This window comes from Diplodia seriata (genome assembly GCF_021436955.1).
Source record: "Diplodia seriata strain FDS-637 chromosome Unknown scaffold_1, whole genome shotgun sequence".
NCBI classification, from domain to species: domain Eukaryota; kingdom Fungi; phylum Ascomycota; class Dothideomycetes; order Botryosphaeriales; family Botryosphaeriaceae; genus Diplodia; species Diplodia seriata.
Genome location: NW_027117308.1, coordinates 4,467,431 through 4,484,274, shown reverse-complemented (window position 1 = coordinate 4,484,274; position 16,844 = coordinate 4,467,431). Strand labels below are relative to the sequence as shown.

General features: G+C 57.9%; 3 protein-coding genes across 3 annotated transcripts; 2 read left to right on the top strand and 1 right to left on the bottom strand.

Annotated features, from left to right (window-relative positions):
* Positions 1-29: 29 nt before the first annotated feature.
* AFG2 (AAA+-type ATPase) lies at positions 30-2,511 on the top strand (the record flags this gene model as incomplete). The annotated part of the gene is made up of 3 exons (XM_066772795.1): positions 30-435; positions 544-1,709; positions 1,765-2,511. 3 exons carry the CDS (start codon positions 30-32, stop codon positions 2,509-2,511), a joined length of 2,319 nt encoding a protein of 772 aa, XP_066638074.1.
* A 1,280-nt stretch (positions 2,512-3,791) lies between these two features.
* On the top strand, positions 3,792-6,386 carry SLS55_001298 (uncharacterized protein; the record flags this gene model as incomplete). The annotated part of the gene is made up of 1 exon (XM_066772794.1): positions 3,792-6,386. One exon carries the CDS (start codon positions 3,792-3,794, stop codon positions 6,384-6,386), a length of 2,595 nt encoding a protein of 864 aa, XP_066638073.1.
* Positions 6,387-10,101: 3,715 nt separating this feature from the next.
* On the bottom strand, positions 10,102-11,231 carry SLS55_001297 (uncharacterized protein; the record flags this gene model as incomplete). The annotated part of the gene is made up of 2 exons (XM_066772793.1): positions 10,102-10,370; positions 10,499-11,231. Coding segments are annotated over 2 exons (1,002 nt in total), but the record flags the coding sequence as incomplete, so codon positions are not given.
* Between the last annotated feature and the right edge of the window lie 5,613 nt (positions 11,232-16,844).

Here is a 16,844-nt window from a genome sequence, read left to right as displayed (position 1 = left end):
GGACGGAGATCACGGTTCGCAGATTCACCATGGACATTTCTCAGTTCTCGCTCCGCAATGTCAACAACAAGGCGTCAAGTCTGCCCACGAAGGCTATCGATGGCGGTCTTCGCGTCCACATTCCTAGCAAGCACCTTGCATCTGCAGCGCTGAGACATGGCGATTACTGCCAGCTCGACCAGGCCGACGGCAGGCGGAAAGCCATCGGAGTGGCCTGGCTGGCGAAAGACCCGGGCCAGGGCACCAAGCGCATGGCCTTCCTCGAAGAGCCCATGAAGGAACTGTTCGGGATGAAGCTTGAGGACAAAGTCACCATCACTAAACTCGAGCCGCAGGAGCTGCAGCCCGCGCAGAAAATCTACATCAGGGAAGTCGAGCCCGGCAGTATCAATACTTCAAAAGCTGAGATTGAGATGTTCGCCAAATCCGCGCTTTGTACGTATATCTGCTGCATCCTTTCCACTTGACAGGTCTCATTCAGAATCATTGTTTCTATCTTTTAAAGTGCAACTTCGACACAACTTTGCTAACATCCTTCCACAGGTGGCGTTGACATGGTACTTCCAGGAGGCACTTTCGCGGCCACCATCTCAAGAGGACCCAGGTCCGGCATCAAAAACCGATACATGGTGGAGAAGGTGGAGCCACCGACAGAAGAGCCACTGACCCCCTACGTATGCAACTTCGCCACCTCAGTCCAGCTGCTCAGCAAAGACGAAGCGATCGAAGCCAGCCAGGCGGAGGAGGAGCCCAAGGAAGCGCCCGTGTTCGCCGTCAACTCGGACGGCATCGGCGGCCTGCACAAGCAGATCATCGAGCTCAACGAGCGCCTGGCCGGCATCACCGACGAGCTGCGCCGCCGCAAGTACCCCTACCTGCTGCGGCGCGCGACGGGCGTGCTGCTCTACGGGCCCGAGGGCACGGGCAAGAGCCTGCTGCTGCGCAAGCTGTGCGACGCCCCGTGGCGCAAGGTCGTCGCCGTCGACGAGCCGCTGGCCAGCACGGGCGAGAAGAGCCAGGCGGCGGCGCTGCGGAAGTGCTTCGAGGAGGCCAAGGCGGCGCAGCCGAGCGTCATCGTCTTCGACAAGCTGGACGCGTTCGCCCCGCGCGCCGACGAGGGCGGCGGCGGCGGCGGGGGGTCGTCCAAGTCCAACCTCGCGCGGTGCATCGCGGCGGAGATTCAGAAGCTGGAGACGGCGCGCGTGCTGGTGGTGGGCGCGACGACGCGCTTGGGCGACGTGGACGCGGGCCTGCGGACGTCTGAGCTGTTTGCCGACGAGATCGAGGTGCCCGTGCCGGACGCGAACGCCCGGATCGACATCCTCAAGGTGCTCCAAGAAAAGGAATGGCCGATCGCCGACGAGACGGCGGAGAAGGTCGGTGGAAGGACGCACGGCTTCGTCGGCCGCGATCTCGCTGCACTCTACAAGAAGGCGCTGAAGCGAGCGTGCGACCGGTACTTCGACGACCGGAATGAGCCGAACGGGCCCACTGCAATCCCGACGTCACTAGATGGGCCTGGAGCCGAAGAAAGCAATCAAGGTGCAACGGCTGTGTCGCTCGCGGACTTTGAAGACGCGCTGCTCCAGGTGCGCCCCACCGCAATGAACGAGGTCTTCCTTGAGACGCCCAAAGTCAGGTGGTCAGACATTGGAGGGTCGGACAGCGTCAAGGCCGCGTTGCAGGAGGTCACGGAATGGCCCTTCAAGGTGAGGCGCATGCCCTGCGAATACGGCATGCTTCTAGAAGCTGACGTTGATATAGCACGCCGAGCATATGCACGAGCTGGACCTGCAGCCCCAGCGCGGCATCCTGCTGTATGGGCCGCCGGGCTGCTCCAAGACGCTCTGCGCCAAAGCGGTCGCCACTGAATCAGACCTCAATTTCCTGGCGGTCAAGGGCGCGGAGCTGACTAGCATGTACGTGGGCGAGACGGAGCGGGCGGTGCGCGAGGTGTTCCGCAAGGCGCGCGCGGCGAGCCCGAGCATCGTCTTCTTCGACGAGATCGACTCGATCGCGGCGTCGCGCGAGAGCGGCAAGCAGCTCAGCGGGCTCAACGTGCTGACGACGCTGCTGAACGAGATGGACGGCATCGAGGCGCTGAAGGGCGTGCTGGTCCTGGCGGCGACGAACCGGCCGGACGTTTTGGATTCGGCGCTGATGCGCCCCGGGCGCTTCGACGCCATGCTGTACGTTGGGCCGCCAAACATGGAGGCCCGCTTGGCGATACTGGACATCCGGCTGGTGCAAAACGGCCGGCCGCTGGCGGATGACGTCCGGCTGGCCGAGCTAGCCACGCTTACGGAAGGCTACTCCGGCGCCGAGATTGTCGAAATCTGCTCAGAGGCGGCGCGCGCTGCGCTGCGAGATCGCCTCAGGCATGGCGACAAGCGAAGCATCGGCCTGGAGCACTTCCGGCGCGCGCTGGACAAGGTGCCGCGCCGCATCACCAGGGAGATGACGGAGCAGTATGAAAAATGGAGCGTCGACGACGCCATCAAGCGGCTGTGAGAGCGAGGGGGTTTTCGCGATACGAGAGGTCGACCGCGGCGCGATAATTGGCAGGCTGCAGCCGCAATTTAGCAGGGCCAGTATATTCTCCGGTTCTCGTGGGGCCGCGCTGCTCCTCGAAATAGGCACGAGTCAGGCGATATACACAAGCATTGCGGCGCGCCAACCATAGCATGGCGGATAACGAGTGACGGCAGGCCACGGTGGTGAGAGGTGAAACAGCGTGTTTGGAATCGGCTCTGGCAGGCGACCGTTGCGGTCCCGCTGTTCTGGCCGCCCGTTGTTTGACGAGATGAGCGACGAGCACGTTGCTGCAAGTGGAGCCTGGGCCGCCGTGCTGGCCGCTGTCAGTTGCGCCCTGACGCGATCTGCCGCCGGGCTCGGCCAGGGCTGGACCAGCCCACCACAATCCACCCACAACGCCCGACCCGCGCCGCCCGCGAATATCAACACCAGGCTGCTCAATCCTCCGCTCGCCGTCAGGCCGCCCAGCCCGCGGCCGCTGCCGATGCCGATCGCGCGCTCCAGGAACCCGCCAGTACCGCCCGCACCATGGAGCAACGTCGACGTTGCAGCCGTCGCACGGGTCGCACGCACGCCTCGAAGATTTGCTGATCTGCCCGCCGAGCGTCCATCACCACTCAGCGCTGCTGCTCATCTCCCACACGCGCTCACCGGCGCCGGGGGGCGTGCTCGGCGGGCGGGCAGTCGCGCAGCTCCGCTCTAGCGAAATTGGCCGCCGGTGTGAAAAACCCCGTTCAAGGTGAAACAGCTCCCGCAGCAACGGGCAATCCTACGCCCGCACGCCCGGCGCCACCCAGGCCCCGCTGGCGCCGCAGGGTCCGGCTTCTCTTGCAGCTTCGGAGCTGCTGCGAGGCTGATCGGGAGCCCGCTCGACTCTGCTTCCCGGCGCACGAGAGGGTCTGTGGCACCCCCACCGGTCCAATCCGCGACGAGAGAGCAGTCCCGCGCGTGCTGGGGTATCCCCGAGGAGCGTGGGTGCCCCTTCATTTGCGTGAGACTCGACGTCGACAAGGCTGTCTCGTGCGCAATCTCTGCCTGGCGCCGCCGTACAAGATGCCTTCCTATGCATCCCGCCGCCGCGCCCTGCTGCTTCTGCCTTTTCGCGCTCCCTCGCCCCCAGCCGCTCCTTGCCCCGCGTTCTATTGGCTCTCCGGAGGGCCGTCCTATCCTTACTCTCCTTTCCTTCCTTCTCCCGCTGCGTTGCCGTGCAGGTTTCACCGCGACGCCTTTCCGATCTGCCATCTCAAATACCGGCCATGGCCAAACCCATAGCACGCTCGAAGTCCATGACGCTAAAGCGTTCCAAACGCACTAGCTACCTGGCCCAGCCCCTTCCGGGATCACATGGCCACGTTCTGAATGCCGCTGCCATGTCTCATAACGACCTCCGCACTGTCGAACGCATGCCCCCAAAGCGCGCCGACAGTGGTACAGCTTCAGCATCTGGCGACGAAATCCCGCGGCCCCGGACTGCCAACAGCGCCGTGGACCGGAGCAGGCCTCTTCACACCGCGGGCACCCCCATCCAGATCCAGCACGACGAGCACACCTTCGAGTTCCCCACTCCCTCGCCCGAGGCCATTAACTATTCCAGGGAAAGGCTCCACCGGGACCAGACGGTGCCTATTGGGATGGCCCTGGGCAGCCCCAACCAGCCCAATGCAAATGCGTGGAAGCAGTCGCACCCCTCTCTCGATGAGCAGGCAAAGGAGGATGCTACCGCTGCTAACGTGGATGCCGCCAACGATGCCGACGTCCCTCCGTCTGCGCGTCCCATCACCAGCGATGGGAAGAAGCCCAAGATCAGTAGGTGGAAGTCGCTGTTCGGCAGGCGTCCTGCTGATAAAGCACCCGCTACACCTGCCCCCTTCTACCAACTGCAGATGCCTGCACCGCAGACACCGGCCGTGCCGACCATGCCCGCGAGGAAAGGATCTCATCCCGATGCCATTGCAAGCCAGGCTTCTCTGGCGGAAAACGAGAAGAGCAAGGGTGGTAAGGGCGAAGAGAAGAAGCCACGGAGCAGGTTGAGGAGCAAGAGCAGCGCCGCTGCGGACGCCCGCGCAGCACTACCGCCGCTGGATCCACCGAAGATGCCAACCGTCCACGTGGATCAAGGAAGCCCAAAGCCGGCCCCCAAGAAAGAGGAGCTCAAGAAGAAGCCGTCGCGCTTCTTCGGCCACAAGGAAACCAGGCCCCAGGTCCAGCGGGCTGAAACAAGCCCCATGCTGAACGTCGACATTCCCACCATCGAAATGGAACGGTACAGCGTCATGTTTGGAAGTTTGCTCAAGGGAGACCGCCAGTCAAACCTCCACCTTCGGCGCCAGGGCAACGAGAGGCTGAAGCCGCTCAACTCGGACTCTCTGAGGGTACATCATCCCCTTTTCTCCTGTTTCCGCGCGGGTCGCGATACTAATTCACCCCAGTTGGCTGACAGGAGCCTGGCGGATCAGGATGAGCAGGGAGATGATGAGCGGCCCATGCCCACTCGTCGCGCCACGTCCCCCGCGACACCGACGTTCCAGCCACCTACCCTGAACTTTTCGCTCTTCCCGCGCGATTCAATGACCGGCTCCCGCTCCAACTCTCCAGTGCCTGCGCGAGCACAGAGCCCGGCACGTGCGCAGAGCCCTGCCCCCAAGAACCTGAACCTGAACCTCCCGAAGCCCCAGCATAGGCTTCAGCGCTCATTCACTGCTCCTGCGTCACCCGGCCGTCCGTCCTTCACCTTCGAGAACAGCGACTCCCATGGCGAGAAGCCGGTCGTTGCCCAAAATATCACGGAGGAACCTGAGAATACCGACGAGATCAGCATCGGCGTCCGTCAGGCTGATCTCATTTCGGAGGCATTCAGTGGTTCTAACCGGGACAGCCAGGCAAGCTTTGAGAGCACTGAAAGCAACGATGAGGTAGCAATCAGGCTGAAGGAGACGAAGTACAACAACAGCAAAGTGGATGTGAGCGGCTGGGAAATAGTTTCCAAGAAGCAACATCCAGACTTGCGTGTGCAAACGGCGGTTGCGCAGAGCAGTGGTAGCGCCCTCAGTCTGCAGAGCCAGAGCCCGTTGAGCAGCTTGAGCGGACAGAGCGTCGCTCAAGCGAAGGAAACTGTCGCCAGGCAGAATTCGCTTCGGGAAAGGCAGCGTCGGGACAGGCAAGGCTCCCAGACGGAATCGCCGGTTGCGACCTCTTCGCCAAAGAAAGAGCAACGGGGACGCAAGCCTTCCTACACGTCTTCTCCCGGTGCGGACAACCAGCAGGGCGAACAGGCCCGCGACAGGGATGCCGAGATGATGCTGGAGCAGCAGCGCCAGTTCCGCGAACGGAAGCAGAAGCAAAAGGACGAGCAACAGCAACAGCAACCGCAACAGCAACCGCAGAACTCGGGGCCGAAACGCCAGCCGACGCTGAAGGAGCGTGCTGAAGAAGTGCAGAACGCCAATCGCGTTGCGATCGCCCGGCAGGTATCAATCAGCCGGCAGCGGGCGCAGCAGGAGGTGCTACGTGCGCAGTCGAAAGCCGGGTCCAAGGACCGCATCAACAGCCCCAACGGCATCGGCAGCACGACGATAAGCAGCAACCAGAAGAACACCAAGTTCACTCCCTCGGAACACAAGAGCCAGGAGTCTAGCCCCAAGCCTACCATTGTTGTCCCCGAAGAGGATCAGCCGAAACCCAAGCTGGCGCGCCAGGAATCGCTGCGACGCGCGGGCCGCAATGCCACGCCGACGACGGTGACGGTTCAAAGCCCGACTGGCGAGCGTCTCGTTCAGAGGCGCACCCTTACCCCTGTTCTTGTCGATATTCCCAACCGCAAGAGTGTAGTCGGGAACATCGTGGACGAGTGAGTATCCCCGATCAAGAAGTCTTGTGGGCTATTGGAGCTGACTTTGCTTTACAGAAGTGACTTCGACGTGTCGCTCCTGCCGCCGCCCAGGCCGTTTGCTGCCGCAGACCCCAACCGCGCCAGCACGGTTTCGTTCAGCCACCTCAACTGTTGATCATCATGGCCTGCTCATCTTTTCCTTTTGTTTTACTGGTCATGTTTATCCCGGACAGGGGCGGATCCCTCGAAACGGCACAGAGTTATACATCGGCGTTGTGCATACATGATCTGGGAAGGGGCGCCAACGCTTGGTCGGAAGGTTACAAAGGTTTCATGGGAGTGATCTGACAAATTGGGAGGGATTTCAGGGTTGATGGCGTTGACGCTCCACTTACCGCTCCATTTTCGCATTGTCGTTTTCATTACAGCGTTTCTGTTGCATCATTTTCGAAAAGCTGGCCATCTTTTTGATATGCCATCTTTTTCTCGCTTGGAGCTTTGAGGGCTCAGATCGTCAAGCTGCACGCCAAAAAGTGCACTTGTCGCTTTTTCCTTGCCTCTGGCTCAACTTCTTCTTCAACCGCCTCTTGGCCAAACACTTTCTGTTGCTTGCACTTCAGATAGATACCCCGCATTATTCTCGCTTGTTCGTCTTTTTTGTACGCTTTCGATCTGCTTCATCATTGTCTTGCTCTACGCGTCTTTTTCTTTTTTTGTTCCTTTGCATTTTCCTCGGCGTCCAGAGCATGGTCGCCCCGGTTTTCTACTTCTATTCTCCCCTTGCACATCGGCCTGCGGCACAAGGACAAGGATTTAGGCTCCGCTAGTCGGAAACGATATGTTCACCTCCTCTTCTCTCTTCTTTGTTTACCATATTCTTCTCACTTCTCTTCTTCAGCTCGGCAACGATAGTTAGACCAACACGAAAGTTCATAACCTTCCATCGCGGTCCTTTTTGATGCGACAAGTCCGGTCTGATGTCAGGATCCATGCGAGCAGTGAATCACCACCAACGGAAGCAGTGCGGAGAGCTCCGAGGCACGTCCAACACCACCGTACACACCGCAAGAAGGGTTGGCAGCTATATCAAAGACTCTATACGTCTGGCGTTGCATAGCAATGTCACGTTCCAGTGCCACCGCCAAGACCGGTTTCAACAGAGAGCCAAGAAACCACAGCCACGGCAAAGCATCGCGCAGATTCGACCGGCCCTTTGCCGATAGCATCGCTTCTTTGCTTTTTTTTCCTCGCCCGTCCGTTCGCAAACGTACATACGTGTTGCGTGGGGGAAGGGAAGGGTTTTGTCTGCCGATGAGGCATTATTCAGGGTGATCCGAGCACGTTTCACGATGCTTCCCTTTCCTCCGTCGGCCACGGCCGCCTTACCGGTCGCTACCCACTCCGCGGGTTAGGTGAGCAAAGAAAAGGATCTGCGAGGTCTAGACGCCCACCCTCTTTTCCATGTTCGAGATGCCCCTTCTAGCCTTGCCTTTTTCCCTCTCCTCGCGTCATCCTTTTGGAGAAGTGGTCGTCGCCGACTGAACTGCCTTTTTCGTCATGTGCTGCTGCTAACTATCCCCTATCCTGCCCGCCTGATGTTGCCGGATCGGTCTTTTCGGTAAGCTCGGGGTGTGCCGTGTTATAGGTATGTTTGACCCGTGCTACGCGGTTGCCGGCCGAATAAGCCGAGCGGCATTGGTGGGTTGGGTGGGAGTCTCGATACTTTGCCCGTTCTGCGTTCCTGGGTCCTGAGTCGCGCGAGTGTCGCGAGCGGGGCGGCGGCGCGCGGTAGGTAAAAGGGGAGTAAGCATCAAACTTCCAGGCATCTACCATGCATGTACCGTACGTGCAGTTGCCTCTGGCTGGTTTGCTCGCTGTCGGCTTTCTTTTCTTTTTCTTTTTCTTTTGTTTGTTCTTGAGGCTTCACTCACGGGAGTTTCCTTCGTCGTCGTCTCGTCCCGTCGTTCGGGATCGTCCCGCATCGGGGAAGATTGACGACGGTGGCGGCGCATGGGCCTGACCCGGCCGCCAAATTGTGTTTTGCTTCCCGTATCGTACCCGTAGTCTAATGCACAAAGTAAGGTTTCGGGTGCCTGCGACGAGCCATGTGGGGGCTAATCAATGCGGCAGTTGAAGGAATTGACGTAGGTGCGAAGTATCCACTTGCTTTTACACCCTGCGCGTCTGCCCTTTTGGGTAAGGCGTCCGGCACTAGCATAAGCTTACTTGGTATGGTTGTAGGGGTTGAACGTGCTTGTGCTTCTGTGTTGCACTCATCACAACACGGCAGACACTTTCCGGTCCATACTCTCAGCAACAGATGTCCCTACTCTTGTACAAGCCTGCTATACTGCCCTCATTCCCATCTCCACCTATCCTCTCAGCCTCGTCCATGCCCCATCCCAGTCCACTCTCTTGACCCTCTCCCGCAGCAAAACCCAAAGCCACTGCACCTACTCTTCTCCATCCCCCGACTCCAACGCCACACCAATCACACTTCCCACTTCCTTCCTCCAGCGAAACGCTCCCCAGCCGAAGACCAGGACTATCATTGACCCGGGTATTTGGGTCAGATCGCAACAACACTACTGCTACTACTGTTGCAAGACCAGCCGAGCCTTGACGTCGGCGTTCCGGGCGAGAAGGTCGGAGACGCCGGATGCGGGACCGGGACTGAGTGAGACTGATAAGCGATGACATGTGCCTGTGAAGGACCACCTGCCTCCGCGCCTTGGCGGCGTGCGTCGATCGCTCCTGCCCATCCATCTTTCTGTGGCCCTTTTGATGAGAATAATCACTGTATTCGTAAGGAGTGGAGAATTTTGTTCGTTGTGCGATGGGATATACCGAGTGGCACCGAGTGTCGGCTTTGTCATCTCGTGAGGCTGTCAGAAGCGTCTTGAGAAGTCCACGCGGTGATGCTGGCGGGTTCGGGTTGGTTTTATCCTTCTTCTCAGGTGGAGAGCTGAGAGCGGGTTTGAGTCATCGTGTTCTTTGCCCTCGCCAGCTGCTTTTAAGCGCATGCTATGATGAAATGCCCTGGCCACGGAGTTTGAAAGCTATTTTCAAGCAAAATACAACGGAGGCGAACTGACAGGCTATTGATGATGTCGTATTCCACTCTCTGTTTGATATTTTGGCTCTCAATTGTTCCAGTGACTGTTTGACAAGCCCGGAGTGAAAAGTTTCACTTTTACGTTTATCCTTGTAGCTTTTTACAGACCTGCCATCATCTATCCTATTCACTCTACAATCCAGTCTCCCATCATGCACCCATTCATACTCTCCACAAACTCGTCTATCCTCTCCACAATCCACCCGCTCGTCATCGACACATCTTCTCCATCCACCGCCTCCACCTCCTTACCTAACCTCACCTCCTTCGCCCACTTGCACGTACCATCACCCTCGCCATCCCACAGCCACTGCATACAATTCTCCGTCCTCTCGCACGCCTTTCTACACCCCTCCTTGCCCGCCCCCCCTCCCAGCCCCACCACCACCTCCGGCCCCATCATCTCGGGGCTCAAATTATCCCAACCCTCCCGCACCCCCACCCTCACAACCGGCGCCACAAACTCCTCAAAAACATGGTAATGCCTCATAACACCCCCGTCTCCCTCCCCCCTCCCCCACCCCCACCACCCCCCCTTCTCCCCCCCACCGTCCCCCCAAAACCGCTGCTGAAACCCCCACACCCTCCCCACCCACTCGGGCGTCATGTGATGCCAGCTGACGACGGGATAGCACCAATGGCGCTTGGTGTAGTCGAGCGAGAAGGGCGTCTCGCCCTGCATGATGGGGAAGGCGGGCGTCAGGGGCACGCCGACGAGCGCCATGGCCTGCGCGAGCACGTAGTCGCCCGCCCACGTCGCGGCCGTGAGGCGCGGGTACAGCGAGGCGTCGGCGTCGAGCGCGGCGGCGAGCAGCACGAGCGCCGGCCGCGAGAGGATGATGCCCGTGCCGCCGTGCGCGAAGGCGGAGCCGGATATCCAGGAGGGGCAGCCTGGGGGTGTGAGATTTTTTTTTCGTCGTCGTCGCAGCTGGGGGTTGGGTGGTGGGGGAGAGGGGGGGAGGGAAACGGGACGGACGGGGACGGAGGGATGGGGGATGAGGGGATGTGGACGTATGTACCTATGTACCAGGCCTTTGCGGCGTCGAAGCGCGGCAGCCACCGCAGCAGGTTCGACCACATGAGGGCGGTGTCGGCCTCGATGAAGACGAACCACTTGGTGTGCGGGCCGCGGGGCGCGTGGGCCAGCGCGGCCCGCATCAGCGGCAGGAACTTCCACTTGTCCAGGTTCCACGCCTGCTGCCGCAGCGCCGCGTCGCCCGCCGCTTTGGCCGCGATGTCGACCCGCGCCGCCTGCCACGCGCGCAGGCGGTCGTACAGCTCGAAGGCGGCGCCGGCGTCGTACGAGTCGTCGTCGTCGTTGGCGGCGGCGGCGGCTTCTTTGACGGCGTCCGGCACGCTGCCGCCGCCGAAGACGTCGTGGACCAGGTGCCCGTCGATGATGTCGTCGAGATCGGAGAAGAGGGCGAAGTGCGGCGCGCACCGGAAGGTCGTGCGGAGGTGGATGGGGACCTTGGCGTGCGCGACGGTCGCGCCGGTTTTGAGCACGATGAAGATGTCGTCGGCGCCGGGGAGGTGCGTGGGGCAGGGTGCGTCCGGAGGCGGTGGCTCCGCCGCAAGCGGGGCGCCGTGGTGGTGGTTGTGGGAGCCGGTGGTGGTGGTGGTGGTGGTCGTGTTGAAGTTGGTCCGATCGACGAGCCGGCGCAGGATCAGGACGGAGAGGACGAGCACGACCGCCGCGGTGATGATGAATTGCGCCTTGCGGCGGACGCGGCTGCGCTTCAGTCCTTCCATGTTGCCAGAGAGATACGGGTGCTGCTGGAGCCACGAAGGACGGAGGTCGAAGTGTAGACGCATTCTGGACAGGCAACACTTCCGCGTGGTTCAGCGTGGAGGGGGAACGTGAGCTACAGCCGCCGGTTGCGGTCTGTAATTGCTAAAAACTGAAGTCCCTTGGTTGGTCGTGGAGGCTAGAGCTCCGCACTCCCCAATCTGGAGTCGTGAGAGGGTCGGCCAGGGTGGTCGTGAAAGGGTCTCGACTGCATCTGGGCGGTTTGGAAACATACAGAGCTGCAAACATTTGGGTCGATACAAGGACCAAGTGGCAACTTTTCTTTTGGTGAGAAGGAATCTGGTTCAGCTCGAGTAAATCATTTTGGAATGTGGTGAGGAGCCAAGGGTCAAAATTGCATACCCATGCCACTTTGGGCTTAGCTCCTTGTATCCTCAACACTACTGGTTGCCGCTGGATTCTGTGCGATACGAACGAGAGTCCACGACAGGTACTTGCACAGTAATATGTACGGCAGCTACGGACGAACGACTAGACAGCGTATGAGCAGAGAGCAGCAGTAAGTTCTTTTTCTTCTTCTTTTTTTATCTCGAGAATTCTGCTGTAGAGAAGCTGAGAGCATGCATGTGGACATGGAGATCAAGGCACGGTAAACGACAACTCAAGCTGGATTGGATGCTGCGGTAGCAACAACCAAAGATAAGAATTACAGGGCAAATATAGTTCCGAGTTTCCAGCCAGCAAGAGACCAAGCTAAGTTGCCTCCCATACCCTGGCGTCAACACACTCAACGTATCAGCGAGCGTCTTGGGAAATTCGTCAAACACCAGCCCGTGGCAGACTCTGGTGCCAAACTAGATGGAGAAGCCGCCTGCCAGTCCCATGACACCGTCTGGATCAGCCTGGCTTCGGATACTGCGAAGCCGTTCCGCATTTCTGGCTCCGTATAGATCCTCCGCCGTTGTATTCGTGATCGCGTAGTTGGGATAGGCAGTGGAGTCGGAAGAAAGGATACCTTCCTCGATGGCAACGCTCTTCAAATTCTCGACGGACGTGCGCATCGCCTCATACCAGAACTCATCATCAGCGGGCGAGAGCCAGGCAAAGTACAAATTCAACTACAGTGGGTCATCAGTCAGTACTTTTCCTGATTCTTTATGCTGCGACAATAGCGTCTCCTCTTGCTCAATGCGGGCTTTTCTCATTCTCATTTGGACACTTACAGGAAGGGGCGAGTCGGCATGTGGGTAGGCACTATCAGTTGCCATTTCACCAAACGTTCTAAGAAAAGGCTCAATGTCGTAGCTTATCATTGTCCCGCCGTGGCTGGCCATCGCTTTGCCGAGGGTCTGGAAGAAAGACCGCGGGGTTAGCCTGTAGTAGGAGCGTCAGGCAGTCGCACGCTTACATCTGTCTCATTTTTGACCGCAGCCACAAAGCCCGGTGTCAACCTTGACGTGGAAATTGTATGGAAGGTACCGCGGACATTGATAACGAGGTCAGAGGGAAAGCTTTGGACAAGATCGGCAAAAGTCCTTGTGCTCGTAGCGTCAAGGATTGCGGCAATGTTGTCAAAAGGACCGAAGCTTTCGGGTCGGCTGGGTCCATCGTAAAAGAACAGTACCAAGGCCGTGGTGCCGCCCAAGGTTGAGCCTGAGAGTGTCGTGATGATTTGTGCCTTGGGGTCAGTGTTCCCAGCGTCAAATCTCGCCGTGGCTTCGAGAACGTCATCGATATCGTCGTTTCCATATATCACGAAGCCGCCCTGCAGGCTTTCAGTAATATCTCTTAAGGGAAAATAGCTTCTACGATACTCACATAAACTTGAGGGGACTGTTCGTGGGTATGAAACTCGGCTGAAGTAACGATTCCAAACCTGTTCAGACCCCCTTTCAGGGCAAAGAAGAGATCCGGCTTGTCCGAGTCGACCTGTGTAATCGTTCCGTTCTACGCTGGGTCAACCATGCGCGGACGCTCAGCAAGAGCGAGTACTACTAACCGGCAATACCAAGGTAAAGCTTTTAACCGTATCACAAGTTAAGCCTAGACAAATGTAAGAAAGCTGTTCGAAGTGGAAACGAGAACTTGTACCGACCGTACTGATTGGTTTTCCTGTATTGCGATGCCGATTAGCCACACAAAATATGTACACTCGGGCCAACGCTGCGCTTCGTACCAAGAAAAGCCACCACCGAGGGTGAATCCGCCAACACCAGGGCCAACGGCCCGCCCACCGACGACGTTGTAGCCGGTGTCTTCAAGCTTTTTGTAGACATCGACCCAAGTCTGGGCGATATTAGAGCAAACTCGGCTAGGTATCAGATTCAAACCGCTACTCACATTTCCCATTCCAATCTCTACGGTTGAGTTGTTTGCGGATAACACAACTTGATCCATGCGGCCCAAGGAGATGTGGACTCCAGTTGTACTTGAGAAGCCGGGATTGGATGCATGTCCGCCTGATCTCACCGCGAACGGGGTCCGAGAGGAACCTATGATTTGGACCTGTACTTAAGGTCAACATGAATACCGAGAGATCGTGAGCAACCAAAAAGGGAAACTTGCGGCTGTAGCGAGGTCGTCAACGGATCCAGGCTCGAAGACGCATGCCGGAGTCTGGCTTGAGGAATGGAACCAGTGATGGATATCGGACGCGTATCTCGGGTGCACTATTCAAGTCAGCTTGGTTGGATCGGGATGAAGGAAATGGCCGGCTTACACGCATAGATGACATCGCTTGCACTGGAGACCTTGGAATCGATCTCTTGACATATCGGGATAGCGCTGGAGTTCCCACTCAATAATACTGACGCAACAAAAGTTGGGAGTATCAACAATAGAAGAGTTGGCCGAACCATTTTTGCGTTTCAACCGGCGGATCTCGGTAGGGTCAACGAAAGCCTTCTTTCTTGTGTAGAAAACATGCAGGTGTGCCTACTGTCTTCGACCCTTTTGTAGGGAGACTCGATGATCAAGCGACTCAATGCCAATGCAGCCTTACTGCAACATGTGTCACAACATATCGTTGCAGGAGGCTCGGCACGGGATGCCAAGGAAATAAGGTTAATCACAATACTCATGTGCAGCCTCGATCAGGCGGTATCGGAATCGAGCAAGGCGGGGTTGTACGAAGGTCCGCAATATATCAACAACGCCTCGTCGTAACCACTCGAACGATTGAAGCAAAAGCTCTGGAACAGATTGAGTGTTCTGATGGCCACACTGTTGGCGGCGCTATTGGTGGCGTACTTTGACGCATGCCCAGAACGACATGCAGTCCCGTTGGCATGCATGCTTTTTTCTCGTCGGTACCGGATGACCGGGGCCACCCTCGCCTAGTTCCAATTCACGAAGCTGCTCGTACCCTCGTTTGCGAGTATGCAGGCCCAGTCTAGCTCCATGCGCAGCACGAAATGGTGAATAATATTGCATGTAGAGCCGGCTTGGCTCCATGCATGCGCTCGAAACTCGCCGCTCTTCCGACGGAGTGTTGTTCCGTGTGGAAGAAGGACTCTGCCGAGGAAGATTGTATTCTTCCATCACGCGAACATGTAGTCATGCAGTCTCTTTGCTTTTGGATCCCTTCTCTGTTACACAGGCATGATCGGCTGGAGACGTCAGGCACTGTTTTGCGTTAAACAAGAGTGAAGATCTCGACATCACAAAGCACAAGCAACCCCTCTTCTTTGGGTTTGGCATCTCTTTTGTCTCCTGTTGGGAAGGAGACTCGGTCTTGTCTCGCAGAGCAATTTCCTTTTGTTCTCGGTGTTGTTGGTGGAGAGCCGAGACCGTTCATAGGCAGTGTGCTCCCGGATCGGATGAATCTTGGCTGGTATAACCCTCACCAAGAGGATGTTGTGGGAGTGGATGGTGAGGAGGCAGAAGGCTATCAGCTTTGTTCGCCGGTCACTTTCGATACGGACCCATTCGTGCCAGTCGTCGGTGCTGTCTCCCACAGAGCTTAAGTCGTCTCCAAGTCCCAGCTCGCGGAGGCATCGAGACAGAGTGTTTGCAGTTCTGTCGCCTCCCGGATCATTTCCGGATGGTCTTCCCACGTGGCGAAAGCTGTGACTAGCCCGGACCGTCTCCATGCGGCAACGCCGAGACTCGGGACTGACGTCCAGGTCTCGAAAACGAGGTGTAGAATTATGGTTGAGCGATCGCCGGTTTGGAGCCGTGGAGCCGAATCGGTCGGAGCGGACTTATTCGTAGTTTGCGCGAGTGTCATTGATAGAGACCGTCCTGGCCTATACTACTTTTTAGGGAGGGATCGATATGGTCCGGTGGATCCGTCTCTGTATTGGGAAAGGCCAATGTATTCCAATCGGAGCTTAGTCCCATAAAGTCCACAAACGTATTGAAGCCCTGGGTTGGATCAAAATGGCCTCCGAAAATAATCCTGGCTAATCAGTAGGTGTAAACCATTCAACAACCATGTCACACGTACATGAGAGAAGGACCTGGTCTGCACTATTGGAGCTCTGTGTGGATGTAGTTATTCTCTAAACGAACGCTTCCACCTCGAAACTTTCGCGGTCATCGTCGCCATATTTTAAACACCTACCCATACGTCATTTCGTAGAGAGTCCAAGCTGTCAGAACCACCAGACATGGTTTATCAGAAGTGCCATCGTGTAGTACATCCACTGCGTCAATCGATATAGCCTGAGCTCACATTGAACCACATACCAAACCCCATCGCGAAGCAATGCGCATCGCATCAACACCCCACCACACGCCCACCCACCAAAACACCCCTCCACACACACAAATCCGAGTCCCGACCCGCGACGCCGCAACACGACGTTTCCGCCGAACGAACGAACCCCTGCACTTACCCCAGTTTCACGCCAAAACACGTACGGGTGCCCGACGCGTCACTTCACTTCGCCCGCGACGCCGCAGCAACGCCATCAGTCCGCGGCCAAACCACAGCACAACGCCTATGCGTGCGTGAACAATCGTTTCCCCCTCAAGAGGGTTCAGAACGCAGACACGCGCCACACGTTGGGGGGAACCAAAACCGGTAAAACAAGCGGCTTCATCAGTGCATGCGTGTTTCGGGGGCTTTCGCTTCTCGACGCAGGGCTCTGCAGCTATGTACCTATGATACGCGGCAGGGAGAGAAGTGCGATAAGGCGCTTGGCGGGAAAGCTTGTGATCAGCGAAGGAAAGCTGGGTGCCAGGGGGGAGTGGAAGACGAAAAGAAAGAGAAAGAAAAAAAAAAAAAAGAGTAAACAAGGCGTGCCTCCCCACCCGAAGGGAGCGAGCCTCGATGACCGTGATGGCGATGGCGAGCACGCCTCGGGTTTGGAATTGATTTCAAGATGCGAGGAACGGAAAAGGGTGGAGAAGGGCGGGCGGGCAGGAAGGCGAAGCAGACAGGGAGGTGGCCTGATCCCGCAAGCGCTGGCTGCCTGCCGAAGTGACGTGTCGGGCAGGGAGGCGGCGAGTTGGGGCGGGATGAGGCAGGGCTGAAAAAGGGCTTACGAGTCCTGCCCTGCCCTACATGTTTCAGCTAAGTGTGGTGAGGCGCCTCAATCTTACAGACTGCTTATGCCGAGGACGATCGGAGATCGGAAGCTCTTGTGAGTGATGAAGCCCCCATCTACACT